We start from the raw sequence: 16,588 nt of genomic DNA, 5'->3' as shown, positions 1-16,588 counted from the left end.
TGCTAGACTGTTCCCTTACCATGAGAATAGAATTAATTGTTAGCTACAGAAGTTCCTATCCTCAAAACAGATTCACCATTTGAACAGGAAGGTGTTTCAGTATTAAAATATATACACAGGAACGACGGTGGTTAATGAAAAAAAAAATATAGAAAGGTACAAGGTAACAGTGAGCAGGGGTGGAAGTTTTGCTATGTGCTGCAAAGGCAAAATCTCAGAAAGAAAAATAGAAATTGAGACACAAGGCCAGCAGGGTCTAAGTCATTTGGATGGATATATGAAAGCAGAAATATATAAATGTCAAACACTAAGTACTGTCTAGTAGAAAACAGAAAACAACTGTAAGATATGTATAATACAAAGAGACAACAATCACTTATTTTGTGAGGTCACAGAGATACAGAAATATACAAATGCACAGAGGCATTCCAGAATGCTTCCAAATCTATTCCACAGTGCTCTTAACTACATTTATCTTCTAACTTTCTCATCACAAAGATTCCTGTCCTGAGCTGCCTATTTCCTATATTCCACATTCTTTCTCCACTTGCTATTTCACTAACCATCCTTCTTCAAAACTTGTAACTCTTTACAAAGTTTTTATCTTCCATCACTGAACATACCTTTTGAAAAAGCCAAAAGTTTAAAAGTAATGCAGAATGCTATAAAGAAACAATTATATAAAAATACCATACCCAAAGATACATCTTAAATAGGACTGAGTACTATGCAAAGATAGGGATTTATGAAAATGTTCAAAATACAAAACTTTAAAAATAAAATCTACTAGAATAATAACTGCAAAATAGTGATAATGGAACTAATCTTGTATAATCTGTAGTGGACTGATTTTACTAAAATTTAAATTTTATATAGAAAAGTAATGAATATATGTAACAAAACATTACATTAACAGTACATCAACATCTCTTCATATGAACAATACCTGACAGCCTGTACGGTGGTATTAAGACAATAAGAACATCCTATAATTGTGTATATATATAGTCCAACCAGGCCATAAATGGTAAACAAAACTAGATTTAATAAAAATAGTCACCAAAATAACAATCTAGTTATAAACTGATTATAAATATTTCATGATAGTCTAAGTTCAAATTCATGACTAAGTATGCAATGTCAATTTATATAAACTGAATAATTTCTATTAGTTTACCAAACCTTATCTAATTTCATAGATAACTTTAACACCATGACCAAAAAAAGAAGAAAAAGGAGGAGGAGGCGAGGGAGAAGAAGAAGAAAACACCCAAAGCGGCCATCACTCTGTGGGCAAGTGAAGAAGAAAAAAAATTTCTTACATGTAAATCTTTTAAGGGAAAATCTGTCTTACTAAAAAAAAAATTTTTTTTCATTTTATTTTAAAGAGAGAACTTGAGCAAGAGAAGGAGCAGAGAGAGAGAGAGGGAGAGAATCTCAAGCAGACTCTGTGCTCAGCATGGAGCCTGATGTGTGGCTCCATCCCAGGACCCTGAGATCATGACCTGAGCTGAAACCAAGAGTTGGATGCTTAAGCAGACAGTTAACAACTGAGCCACCCAGGTGCAGGTGCCCTAAGGGAAAATCTTTCTAAATGGTTGTAAGCACAGATAATATAACTGTAACATATTCAAAAAGAAATGTCTTATTAAAAGTTTTTCCATGATATCCTTTGAATTTATTGCTATACTAATAAAGTTTTTTTAATTGTTTTAATTTTTAATTTTTTTAAAGTAAACTCTATGCCGAACATGGGACTCAAATTCATGACCCCAAGATCAAGAGTGGCATGCTCCACCAACTGAGCCAGCCAGGTGCCCCACACTTAGGTTTAAAACAAAACAAAAAACCAGTCAATTCAGTGGGACTCACCTACTTAAGAATATGGCACCTTTAAATAAAAAGATGATTGGTAAATGCTATTTATTTAATCAGCAGAAAGACTTTAAAGCAGTAGAAAACCAACAAAGCTGGGGAATCTGAAGAATGAGATGCTACAAATAACTGAAAAATCTAACCATTAGTAGACACCATAGGTGTACAAGTGACTGTCAATTTGTTAACCCTTCTATATATCTCTGTCTCTTCGTTTATGTGTAAATAACAGTACCTACCTCATAGGGTTGTTGTGAGTATTAAATAAGTTAATACATGTAAAGCACCCTAGAAGAGTGCCTGGCACACTGAGACTGACAACAACTATTATTACTATCCACCTTATTATTTAAAAGTAATCAGTCTAAGGAGAACAGCTGGAATCAGTATGATTCTATGGGGCAGAACTGGGTAACCTCAACTCAAAGAGAAAGCTGTATAGAAGCAATCTATACTTTTAAATCATGACTTGCATCTGTTGACAGCTTAACTATTTAACTTAGTTAACATTTTCTTAGCATCAATACTAGAGCACAGAGATAGAATCTAAATCTTCTTCATAGAAGAGGGTTGCTCAGGTAGGCCCTGTAGAGACCTTAACTTCATAACCCACTGGGTGACATTATAGTCATCCTTTGCTTAACATAGTTCCAACAAGAAGTAGATGGCTGCTGGGGACAGTATTTGTAGGCAGATCAATCTGGAAATGAATAGGTAAACACCGAAACACCAAAATAAAAATAATAAAAACAAAAACCCCCAAACTAAAAGATTCTGCAAAACATTATACTAAATAGAAATAAATTCGAGGGGCGCCTGGGTGGCACAGTGGTTAAGCATCTGCCTTCGGCTCAGGGCGTGATCCCGGCGTTATGGGATCGAGCCCCACATCAGGCTCCTCCGCTAGGAGCCTGCTTCTTCCTCTCCCACTCCCCCTGCTTGTGTTCCCTCTCTCGCTGGCTGTCTCTATCTCTGTCAAATAAATAAATCTTTAAAAAAAAAAAAAAAAAGAAATTTGAGAAGAGATTTATGGATAAGTTGGCAACGAAGCAAAGTTTTCAAGTAAAAACTGACCATTATATATATATTTATTTAAATATGTGTGCATATACACTTGTGTATATATAAATATAAATTACTGCTGTCTATATTTACATAAAATTTAGTCATTTTAAAAGCAAAAAAAGGTCATTTTAGTAAAACAAAAAATGCTGCCTTTAAAAACAAATTCTAAACTGTCTAAACAATTTAATATGCTTAGTAATCAACTGTCACCTCTCCAAAATTTGCAGAACGTTTTTAGCTGCTGAACAAGAATTTTCCATGCATTTTTAAAATGAACTGCCTCTAATTTTAAGATACATTTACAAAGAATAGAAAGAATTCCTCATGAAATAAATTTTATCATCTTTGAGAAGGAGGTAACTATAGGTTTCATCACTTTCTTTTTTTAACTTTAAAAATCAATAATGAATAATTACAATGAAAAAATTAGTACCAGTGACTGACTATACTTACTAATATGGATAGGAAAGTCCCTTTAAAATTACTTTTTAATATTAACCTAAAACTAATTATAAAAGTATTGTTCTCTACCAGTTAAAATGTTACTTTAATCCTCAAAACTAAGTGTCCACAATCCCAAATGTTTTATTTAAAGCACAATTATACATACTACTTTTGTACAACAAAAATTATGCTTTATGAGGTTCAAAACAAAATGCCTCTTGGTTAGTATCAATTTAAGTCAGAGCCTGAGAGAAGGAAAAACTTGATTAGATATTTACTATAAAACTCTTCCTTTACATGAGTGCTTTTTCTTCATAAAGCAAAAATAATGCTGACTTTTCTAAGAAAGCCTATAGAGAGGAGAAAGAAGCCACTGACCCTCTATTCCTCTTGTTCTGTAGTACAAAAAATTTGCAATCCTTGTGAAAATTATCCTAGGCTATAAGGTTCCCAGAAAACAAACAAACTATAGTAATGGGGAAGAGGTGGAGCTTTGCTAAACATGGGATTTCCCACCCACCTCTCCCCCCAGCTTTTCCCATAAAAGCAACCTCTACTAATAAAACAAAGCATCCTTTAGCAAGTAGCTCCCTACGGAACCTATCTCTCCTTGAGTGCTTACCACAATCTGATTTCTGGACAGCTGACCCAAAGTTTGATGATTTTACTGATCTTCAGAAAGCCACTGACTGGCTAAAGTCTTATTGGTGAACAGAGTCAAAAATCAGATGCCCCTGCCATACTTTACAGAATGAGGAGTTGGACAGCACAGTTACGTTTGGCTGTACTGTGGTGAAACATATGAGGCATCTTCTTTTTGTCTTCAATTAGCCACGTTTGGGCTGAGTAGCTCTATTACATCTTCAAAAAACTGAGCTCCAGTTCTTGATGGAGATAGAGGAAGGTCATTGAGGAGGTGGTTCAGCTCAAGAGCTAAGTGAAAAATCTGTCTTTTGATTCAGTCCTGCTTGTGGATAGAAGTCATCTTCTGGATGGAAGAGGGAGTGAGATGACCTAGAGTCTTGAATTGGTGGATCTGCAGGAACAGAAACTAAATACAGTGGAGACCTCTTAACTGAGAAACACCACGAGATGGATTTCCTGACAATGTGTCAATATAAGCTAAATATAAAGATCAAATATGTGCATTGGAACTGATCATGCACTTGTTTTTCCAGATATCAAACGCATTTGCACCATTCTATGCATAAATAAGTTTTCCCAATAACTAATTGTAAAATAATTTATGGAAAAATAACCAATTTAAAGGGGAAAAAAAGACCCATTCAAACAAAAATCCATATACTTTTGTCTTTGTGAGTGCATACCCTCACTTCAAAAACTCAGTTCTTTCGAATGACTTTTTCTCTCCATCTACACAAACTACAATCTCTCTATCCATATAATGTCAGTAGTAACATGTATCAAATTTTTAATTTGAGTTGTATCTTTTAGGATTTCTTATCCCCCAGAGAAATGGAATTCAAATACACTCAATGTACTAAACTAAGGCTTGAATAATCAACCTGCTCAAAAATTCTGAGACCTGCATTAAATAAGTTGAGTCCTACTTATCAATCAAAAGGAGAGTATATACCATTAAGTCAGGCAATCTTTAAATATGAGTAGTGGTCACCTTAAATTTTCCTTAAACTTTCATCTGAAAAAACTAAGAAAGCCCACAACCAGATTATAGTGGATCTAGTTTTAAATTTCTCTACATATTAGTAAGAATTTTGATGAACATTTGATTACTTACTTCCACTTACAATTTGACTATGTAAATTTACTGTATATACTCTCATAGTTATTAGACCAAGGGTCAGCAAACTATGGCTTGTGGGCCAAATACAAACCGTCACTTATTTTTGTAAATAAAGTTTTACTGGGACACAGCCACGCTTATTTGATTATGTACTTCCTGTCTATGACTACTTTCATGCTACAATGGCAGAAAAAGTATTTGGAACAGAGACTACAGAACCTAAAACACTAAAAACTGGCCCGTTTCAGGAAAAAGTTTGCCATCCTCTAACACAGATGATTATTAAAACATACGTAAAACAATTTACACTTTAAATTGTTTTGAAAGAAAGAAAAATAACAAGTAGAATTAAAATTAGATATAGGTCAACCATAACAAACTTACCACAAAAAGAAATCAAAAGTAAAATAAGTCCCAAGAGGACACTTTATTTGGTGTTGATTCAGATGAAGAATTTGATCCTACCTTAACATTACCAGTTTATTTTTAAGAGTATATACTTGCTATGTAAATGCTATGGAACTGACATATTCAAGAGTATATAGATAAATGCCATGGAACTGTTCACTTAAAAATGGTTTATTTTATGTTGTGAATTTCACCTCAATAAATTATTTTTTAAGAGTATATACAGTATTTTACAGGTTTCTACCTTTAAGTGGGCCACATTATATTGCAGTGGTTAAATATGTAAGTTACATCTTACCTAATAATGTGGTTTCTCCAAAATCTCTTAGATCATCTCAGACCCTTGTGTATATTTCTTCTTTGCCAGTAGATGGAGACAACACCACTGAAAGTTTAAAAGACATCATTCCCTGTTTAAAGGGAGCTTGCTGGTCTGAAAACTAGGGGAACCCTAACCCAAGATTTCTTCAAGGTTATTTTTAAAAAAGCAGACAGAATGGCTATGCTGAAACCAGAAATCCAAGGGATTATACCCAATATTAACTATGGACATCCTCAAAAATTTACTGAAGGGGGACTAAACTGTACATGATGTAGTAACTAATAAATCATAATAATAAAATGCAATCATCTCTGTAACTTATAAGATTCAAACTTCCTGCTCACTGCTCCTAATTTAGGCTAGATCATTTATTTTTCAGTTTCAGAAAGTATAACTCAGAATATATAAGAAAAAGAGTTGTTTGAATTTCACAGAGATAGATGCAGTACATATATGGTTTTTATAAGTATTAGTTGTATGCACCGCTAGAAGACTTTTATTCAAAATAAGACAACTATCCAGATCCACATAAAAATAATAAGAACTTTATTTAAAAAAAGAGAGAATTAAGGTAGAAATGGTGGAAGCAGCAAGAAAAAATTCAATTTTATGGTCACAATAAAAAGAAATACTTATGAAAGGGAAGAATCAAACTCATCTACTTTCCAAGTTTCTTTCTTCACTATTAAAAATTACATAAACAAACCAAAACTATCTGCAAGAAATAAATTTCAAATCTGAAAGCTTAAGAAGTCATCCCCAAATAATCATTTAATACTTTTCAAATCACGACTTTCCTTTCCAAATTCAAAGCCTGAATGCAATTTTGAACAAAAAACAAGGTTATCAAGCTAAAAAGAAAGAACTAAGATATTGCTATACTATTTATATTTGCCACAAGACTCCGGTCCTTATGTGAACTAAACAAGAACGACCCATTTGGCAGAAAATGTCCTATTAAGAAAAAAGATTACCTTAAGCCAAATAATATCCAGTAAAAAGAAATACAAAAATCTTAAAATCCTTTATTTTTATGTATATTTTGCTCATTCTCTAATCAAAAGCCAGAACTAAAATAAGCTTCCATAGAAGAGAAATGAATATAGTACTCAAATATTAACATGCCTACAACGCCTACCTAGGCTAAACCAGAACTGACAATAATTGCTAAAATAAATTCTCTTACGACTCATTACAAGATAGAGTAGGTAAAGCAGATCCTGAACCACAAACTTCTATTTAACTCTGAAGTTTTATGATCATATCCCAAGAAAACTATACCCATATTCTAACTGCCTATTAAGAGCACAAACTACCATGAACACCTTTCCATCATTCACATAGTAAATGTTCTGTGGCTTTATTTAATCCTTGGGTTGGCTTTCTCTTGACAAAGAACAAACTTTTTGACCCTTTCCCAACCCTCCAACAACAGGTATGTATGAAGATAATGCTAATTATGTAACAACCACCACCATAGAAAGGCACTTTGCAATTTTCAAAGTGTATTCATATATATGAATTAACTGAAATTTTATGACAGGAAAATCTCAAACATAAAGAAAAAACTATGGCCAACACACAAAATTCACAGTGAAATGTAAATGATATTTGCATTTTGCATGGTTACCTGTCCATCAACACAGATGAGGGAGAAATGCTTTTACCCAGATTTTTAAAGCAGTAACTGGAAGAGTGTCCTGGAATTCTGTGGTTAATATAAAGTAGATATACCAAACTGCAATCTACAGACCATATTACTACAAAAGGAAATAAAAATGACCAACAAGGAATGAGTTTTCTTTATACTAACTGGATTTTTTTTGGGGAAAAAAAACACACAAAAACAAAACACCAGGTGTTAACCTGGCAAATTCTTCTTGGGGATCTATGATGTCAGTGCTCCTGCCTCCACCTGCTGGCAAACAGATTATGAAACTAGCAGAGATCACTGGGTTAAAAAAGTCGACATTTTTGGGTAACATTTAATGTTTTATGTAATTATTTAGCATGATGCTACTTTGTGTTAATAAATCAGTAATACATTGATGAAATCAATTAGAAAAAAATACATTAAACTTTACACACACAAATAAAATTACAAAAGATTTCTTGGTTCAGAACATTATCTAACAGGCCAAAAATCAAGTTAAAAATTGTTTTTAATTACCTGATAAATGACATCTTGGAAAAGGACTGGAAAAGTAAGTGCTGCATCTTCTAGCTCATTTAGACTACAGTGTACTAGTGTTTCATCCTTAAAATAAAAAGCACATACCGAATGAACCAAGATATTAAAAGAAATTTCAAATGATAATTTTATGTACCCATGACCACCAAAAACATTTATGAAAGCACTCATTCATATGTGGAATTTTATATTTATCATACATTCCTGTGTGTGGCATAGCAATTTGGGATAGAATTTTCTAAGACACTGGTTCTCGGTATGGTCCCTGGACCAGCAAGTAGTATCAGCATCATCTGGGTTAGAAATGCAAATAAGTAACTACTTAGAAATACAAAATTCTAACTAGTTAGAAATGCAAATTCTCCAGCTCCACTTGTGATAATTCAAAAACTCAGAAGGGGATAAAGAAAAGAGGGGCTCAGGAATTTGTATTTTAATAAGCCCTTTAGGTGATCCTGATGCATGCTCAAGTTTGAGAACCAGTGTTCTGAGTTCTGCAGTTGCCAAGTTTCTGGTAAGTAAAATAAATATATACTCCTTTTATTTAACAATTAGCAAATGGAAGTTTAGAATCTAACTATTTTTAAAAATACATGTATTCTATTTACACAGCTCCTTATCCTTTAACCTTTTATAAAGATTTTTATTTTATAAAATGGATGCCTTAGTATCTGTTGAATGTGTTTCAGACATAAACATTATTTAACTAAATTAGCAGTCAATGAAGACTTGTCATTTTTGATTACCAAACCCTGTTTTCTATTAAAAGGATAAGAAGGTGAGCATCATTCCATCTAATATATGTGCAAATATTTATATTTCTTAAATACTGAATGATTAAAAAACAGTTCTATTTGTAGTGACAAAACACTTAAAAAAAAAAAAAAGCTGCCAATGACTACCCCCCAATTTTTCCAATGTATTTACAATGAATTAAAATGAAACACAAATGTTCATACCTTGTGATTCCACATTTTATTAGCTGGAGTGTTTCTTTTAACCTAAAGTTAACTCTGGGGAGGCAAAGAGCAAAAAATACTCTAGATATGCCTCATTTTCTTTGAATAGCGTATCAGTCTACACATTTCAAGGTACTGTCTTAGCATCTTAAAAAAAGGTATCCTCTTTCCTTCAACTGAATCATAAGTAATTCAACTACTTCATCTATAGACTATCTAAATTTTGCTCATTCTTCATTTACTTCTATAAAATTACTCATTTATGCTCAGCCAAGACCTACCTTTTCTATCTGGATTAAAAATTATATGGTCAAGCTTGCTATCATGACCACATCAACTCCTAACACAAAAATCGAGAAAAATCTTTTTTCAGTTTCTCCACTAACTTGCACATCAAATCTACACTATTCATAATCATTTTCAAAATTTTTCTCTTGCTACTTATCCTCTAATAAATACCTAATACTTAGGACTTCTGGAGACCTCTCTTACATCTCTTTGGCTAGACAAAGGCTAAGGTGCTGAACTCTCAAAAAAGAACTATACTTGCTAGTTAAGATATAAAATAATAAACTTTTTCTCAAGAAAAAAATTTTATGAGAAATAAACCACATTTCCAATTATAGGCTAAAGAATAAAATCCTCCAACAAAGGCTAAATAATAGAATGCTTTCCAATATTATATAATAGGTAGGCGGTGTTGAGTTCTTAAAGCTCTTCTGGTACCCTAAAACATAAATTTTTAACACACCAAGAGAGCATATTGAAGGTTTTATTAGCATTAAGAGATCATGTTTTTGGGAGTCTATTAATAAAGTTATTGGTATCAGATACTGCACAAAAATAAGAAGAGGAAAAGGGTTATAATCTTGCATGAGGTTAATTCATTGGGACCCAGATAATATTTGGTTCTTCAAGGAAACATAATCCTGACACCCCACTCCCAAAAGGTGAAATCTAAGCATGAAATGAAACAGAATTTATTAGGAAATGAAAAAAAAAAAATCACAAGGATCTCAGAAACATTGGGGGAAGAACTAATTTAAAACAAAAATGAAAGCCTAATTTATTTTCAAAGAGTACCTGATACCAACCAAACTGAGGACTTTAGCATTAGACTCTGCTTCAAATAAAAACACATGAGAACATCCAAGACATGTTTAGTAAATATGTGTAAGACTATTCACATTCACTTTTATCCTTTTAGGTATTTTGGGCTAGTGTTTTAAAAAAGAAATTTAATTCCTTTATTTCCTCTTATATATATAATATACTTATAATATACATATAATATACATATAATATACTTACCAGGTCTAAAACCAGGCTAGTGTTTTAAAAAAGAAATTTAATTCCTTTACTTTCTCTTATATATATAATATACATATAATATACATATAATATACTTACCAGATCTAAAACTAGGGAGAATTCTGGTGTGCTTCTTGTTTTCAAAGGAAGAGCAGGTTTCCTATTTAGTTGTTCTTCTGTCAGTGGTGGAACATGTTTGATGAAATAATACCTGTAAACCGAATTTTAAGAAAATCTCAACATTTGTACATTTTATAAGTATAAAATATATTACTAAATTCAGCTCAAATTTAAATATTTAATTAAATAATACACCTTTAATCTAGTAAACCAAACCTATGAAATGTAAATAAAACCAAAAATATATTAGTATTTCAGTAACTCCAATAAGAGTATTAATACCTACAAGTTATATGTTCTTTGCAATATATATTCAGCCACCCCTTCACACATGTCTTTCATTCTGCTCCAAGAGAGAAAGGAAAACAAAAAACAAAAAACAAAAAAACTCACGGGTCAAATACTTCCCAGTCTTCTTCATAGGTGGCCTCTGCGTGAGTCGATGAATAACCACTATCTGGAGTTACTGGTGCTATTTAATAAAATGAAAAACAAAATGTTACTTTTACTCACTATGAAGTATACATTTTTACTGTTTTTATATAAGATTTTCCTGAAGCTCTGTGTATTTAAGGTTCAAGAAATGACAGAAATAACTTACGAACAGCATTGCAAAGCAAATTTATTAACACAAAGACCTAACTTCAGATCCAAAGGAAAAAATTGCCATTACAGATAAAATGGCAAGCTAGATCATGGCTAGTGGAATTAAAATACCTCAACAGCAAAGAGAAAATTTACTACTCATCACCAGAAAAATACACTCCATGAAATTTCAATTTCTAACTGTATGATGTTACAGATATAGCCATAAAAATTTCACGGGGCTCTTATAAGCAGTGACACGCTTTGCAAAGTACCTTGTACATACACAAAAGCAGTCAATATATATTTGTGCTGACGTTAGACCCAGAGGTAGTTTTTAACATGAGATCTATGAACACTCTTTAAGAGGTTCATGAAACCCCTTGAAGACTTATGAAAAAATGTTGTATGTACATTTTTTTTTAAAGATTTTATTTATTTGAAAAAGAGAGCAAGAGCACAAGCAGGGAGTGGGGCAGAAGGAGGGAAAAGCGCTCCCCCACTGAGCATGTACATTTTTACAGGAATCTCAAGGCTGTCTAAAATCTTTTAAAAAGTTAAAAAATGCTGCTCTATATAGAAACCATTGCTTTAGAAGAAGCTTTATTTTACTTCTAATTTACAAGCAACCTAAAAATAATCATGAAGTAATTCTATATTCCATGACAAATGGTCCATTCTACATTTAAGCTAAAATTCTATCAAATGATAGAGCATTAGAAATTATATTGGGAGGGGAGCCTGACTGGCTCAGTCAGAAGAGCATGTGACTCTGGATCTCAGTGTCAGGAGTTCAAGCCTCACAGTGGGTGCAGAGATTACTTAAATAAACAAAAAACTTAAAAAAAATTATGCCGGGAATTTTCTAAGACAATATACCTTAAATTCAGGGAGAGGACAAAAGATAGATTTAAAGTTAGAGGTTATGTCTCAGAGATAAAAGTTCAAGATGGATGCTAGAGACTGAATGTTTGTGTCCCCACGAAATGGTATTTGGAGGTGGAGACTTTAGTATGTCATGAGGTCATTAGGTCATGAGGGCCCTTATAAAAGAGACTCCAGAGAGTTCACATAGCTTCTGCCATGTAAGGATGCATGAGACGACAACTGTTTATGAACCAGAAAGCAAGCCCTCACCAAGTAATGAATCTGCTTGGTGCTTTGATCTTGGATTACCCAGCCTCCTAAATTGTGAGGAATAAGTTTCTGCTGTGTTTACGCCACCCAGTCTGTGGTAATTTGTTATTGCAGTCCAAAAGGACTAAGACAGTGGAACTCAATAAAAACCGCTATAATCTGTCTACAGGACTGGAATATTGATGGATAATAGAAGGACAAAAACAAATCTTTTTTGCTATTACCATGGATTAATCTTTTTTAATGATTTTATTTCTTTGAGAAAAAGAGAGAGAGAGAGACTGCATGCACGAGTGGGGGGAGAGGTAGAAGGGGAGGGAGAAGAAAAGGGAGAGAATCTCAAGCAGACTCCTCGATGAGTGTAGAGCCTGACAAGGGGCTCCATCTCAAGACCCTGAGATCATGACCTGAGCTGAAACCAAGAGTGGGACACTTAACTGACTGAGCCACACATGTGCCCCATTATGTATTAATTATTTGTTTATGTATTACCTTATAACACAGTATGTCTGTTCAGTGAATGACAACAGACATAAAGCATAATTTTGTCTATCTGTAACAACTTTATGCCAATTAACAGTTCATTAGCACAAGGGGTAATGGAAAAATATATCTTCTAACCACTTCTGTTTCAAATTCCTATTAACTTCAGAGAAAGGGGGAAAGGAAGCAATACTTGAGCACCTTCATGCTAAGCATTTTTCTTTAAGATTTTATTTATTTATTCGACAGAGAAAGACAGCCAGCGAGAGAGGGAACACAAGCAGGGGGAGTGCGAGAGGAAGAAGCAGGCTCATAGCGGAAGAGCCTGATGTGGGACTCGATCCCGTAATGCCGGGATCACGCCCTGAGCCAAAGGCAGACGATTAACCGCTGTGCCACCCAGGCGCCCCAGCATTTTTCTTATTTCATCCCATTTAGCTTTCAAAACCCTGATGTATTTCCCTTTTAAAGGTCAGAAAACTATCTCAGAGAGCTTAAGTAAGTTGTCTAAAGTCACAAAGCTAAGTAAATGACAGAGCCAGCTTCCTTCCTTCTTATTCTCTTCGGCTAGGTTCTTGAAGTTAAGGAAAATAACCTTTGTCACTCATGCTCATCTTTTAAGATCAGCAAAAATTTTACTTCTATCCTGTCATGATCCAGAGTAAATGCAATGTGCCACGTCATCATTTTGTGCATTTATTTCTACTGGCACTCAGCACACTGTACAGTAATTTTTGTGATTACCTAGCTCATCAATTAGATTATGTACTCTTCAGAGTCAAGGAGCATTTATCTTATTCATCTTTATAAATAACGCCCATCACAGAAAATAGGTGTTCAATAAATGTTAGGGGAATAAATGAATGAACGAGATAACTGGAGTAAATTTTACTCCCTTTCCCCCTCCACCCCTGGAACCTCTAATGTTATAGAAATCCCTTCTCCATCTTCACAGTTGTCAGAAAAAAATAAATACACAGGATTATGCAGCAGCACAAAAATACACAACAATCGAACAAGGGGCCTAAATCCTTGGACTTAGTCTGTATTCAGTCTATACGCCCAAATACTGGCAAAGGAATGAGCATAAAATGACAGGTGAACAGTAGTACGTTCCTTTGTAAATCTTATCCACCCAAGAATGACCTATGTACATAATCCATATTGATTTGATAGATTCAGTATTATTCTTAAAATATAACATTATAGGGAGCCTGGGTGGCTCAGCCGGTTAAGCCTCTGCCTTTGGCTCAGGTCATGATCCCAGGGTCCTGGGACTGAGTCCCTGCTCAGCGTGGAATCTGCTTCTCCCTCTGCCTGCTGCTCCCCCTGCTTGTGCTCTATCAAATAAATAAATAAAATCTTAAAAAATATATATAACATTACAACATTAGAATTTATCATTATAGATAGTAACATTATAGGTATTACATTTAACATTACAGAAATTAATCTTTTATTTGACCAATTTGAAATAAATCTTTCCTGTTATGTCACTCTTCTCTTCATATTGGTATTACTGGGTTGTGCTATATAGACGTTTCATAATTGTATGCATTTTTTCTTTAAATGTTTTCTGCTGCTCCGATTACATTTTTTCAAGTTTCCCCTTTATATTCAAGGGAAGAACATCATTCTACTTCCTTACACCAAACTACATTTCTGAACGAATACATATGTGCTGGGGTCTCTCAAATGCCTGGCAGTATAGGAGATAAAAAGACAAATCTAAAAGAAAAGCCTGAGATCTTGTCCCTCTGGGAAAAGATGACCATCCTCAATTTTACTTCTGCTTTTAAGCATGAAGGAACAGTTTCATCTTTTAGCTTTATACGTCTGTATACCACAACCCTCAGAGGTAATAAATTCTGATCTCATATGTTCTACATTTCCATGACAACTGGCTCAGGGACCCAACAATTATGTTAGGCCTTTATAAGGATCCAGAATTAGGCTGCAAAGTTTGGATGTAGGGAAAGATCTAGGAAAAGAAGCTCTTTTGGAGGGATGTCATCTATATATGCAACAAATCTGAAGGTATAAGGCTGCCTTTAGGTGGGAGCTTCAGACCGAAGGGTCTTAGACTGGTGCAATTATAATAAGTGTCTTCATAAACATGAGTATATGTTTTGCTATTTGTGCTAAATTTCTCTAAGTAGTAAGATTAGTACAAATAAACTCTAAAATGACAGGGGAGAGAGTTTTATTTCCAATTTTAATTGTTTTATGTTCAAGAAAGAAAAACATATGCATTTGCCTATTAAGGAAAAAAAGGAATACTTCATTTTTATATATTATTCATGACGATGCATTAAGAAAAGGAATTTTCTTCACCTGTAAGGGGTGGGATATCACGATTAACTGTTTCTTCTGCTTCTTCTAAACCATTATTTATTGATGGCCTCACTTGAACTGCTTGATTTGAGTAAGCTGCTCCATTTGTTGACGTAGTAGTACTGGTAGTGATCTCATCCACCTGTTCCATATCAAGTTGTTTTACTATCTCTTCAGCTTCCACAGCCTGTCCTGGGGAATCGGATCCTGATGTTCCTATAATCAAGATTCAGTATGCTCACAACCATCATTTAAAAACTCAAAAGGGGGTTGGGGGGGGGAGAGAGGCATAGATGTTTTTAAGGATACAAACTTATAGCAAGCAAACATAAGCCCTAGAGACCTAATGCACCATAGAGTGAATATGACAAATATTGTATTATAATCACCAAATTTGCTAAGATACTAGAACTTAATTGTTCTAACCACTAAAAAGAAAATTATGTAATGCTAATTACTGTTATATGGCAATCATATTATAATATATAAATGTATCAAATCAACTTGTTTACCCTTAAATTTACATAATGTTATATGTGAAATATATTTTAATAAAAGTGAAATTCAATAATGAAAAATAAACTCATAAATATTTGGAAAAACTAAATGCAACAGAAATAGAGCTGAGGATACCACTGTTCAGTGAGTCTTTTCTAGACATTTCAAATAATCAGGAATAAAGACTATTATAAGCTAGAGTGATATTGGTGAACAAAATTTTCTTAAGTGTTGAAATAGTTTAGAAACACCTACTTATAGTCAAACCACAGTCATAATTTAGAACATTTAAAAATTTCTGAGCTATAACTGACAATATAACCTTGTGTAAGTTTCAGGTATATGTGTTGATTTAATACATTTATATATTGCATTATGATTACCAACCTAGCATTAGGCTAACATCCCTATCCTGCAACTCTGAAATATACAATACAGTACTACTGACTATAGAACTTCTTTTCAATAAAGCAAATATCATTTATTAAATGCCTACTATGAGCTAGGCATTATATATATATTTTTTCCCATTATCATTTCCATTATTTATTTTCATTAAACAGCTCCTGATCCTTCTAGTACCAAACATCCTAGCCACTGTAGGCAGCTGTAAATTTTAAACCAGAGGTATTTATGCAAGAAGGAGCTAACTATTCCCCTAATCATCAGAACATTTTTATTCAGAGACACAAGAACAATTTCCTAACAGGATTCCATCTCAGAACAATTTCCTAACAGGATTCCATCTCAGTAACAAAGACTAGTTTCCTAATCATACTCAGCCACCACCTAGATGACCCTGTTGCCCAGTTCTTCCTCCACTATGAGATAAACCCAACTCTATTTCTTTACGGAATCCTCCAAATGTCACTTTCAACAACAAAATCAACCTCCCATACTCTCAACTTTATCACAGAATGTTCCTTCTCCATCACAGCTTTAAATGTAACCCCTTTGCAAAAAACCCTTTTACTGACATCTTTCCCATAAAGCTCTTTATTCTTCCATATTCAACATACTAACTGAATCAGAATTCATTTATCTCCATTGCTGCTACCAGATCAATGGTTTTCCACTGAATGTGCAAAAAA

The 16,588-nt window shown here is 33.6% G+C and overlaps 1 protein-coding gene across 3 annotated transcripts in view; it reads right to left on the bottom strand.

The window, feature by feature from the left end:
* The window catches only part of CTDSPL2 (CTD small phosphatase like 2), an 80,477-nt gene that overhangs the window by 12,859 nt on the left and 51,030 nt on the right, over positions 1-16,588 (bottom strand). For all 3 annotated transcript variants that reach the window (XM_045772308.2, XM_045772316.2, XM_087859200.1), the window contains exons 5-8: positions 15,000-15,215; positions 10,854-10,932; positions 10,440-10,551; positions 8,050-8,136 (exon numbers count right to left, since the gene is read on the bottom strand). In XM_045772308.2, the coding sequence (XP_045628264.1) occupies positions 8,050-8,136; positions 10,440-10,551; positions 10,854-10,932; positions 15,000-15,215 (494 nt within the window). The remainder of the gene's footprint in view (positions 1-8,049; positions 8,137-10,439; positions 10,552-10,853; positions 10,933-14,999; positions 15,216-16,588) is intronic.

Source organism: Ursus americanus, chromosome 36 (genome assembly GCF_024610735.1).
Source record: "Ursus americanus isolate L20-20 chromosome 36, mUrsAme1.1.p, whole genome shotgun sequence".
NCBI lineage: Eukaryota > Metazoa > Chordata > Mammalia > Carnivora > Ursidae > Ursus > Ursus americanus.
The sequence above is the reverse complement of the archived record's forward strand: the minus strand, read 5'-3'. Positions and strand labels throughout refer to the sequence as shown.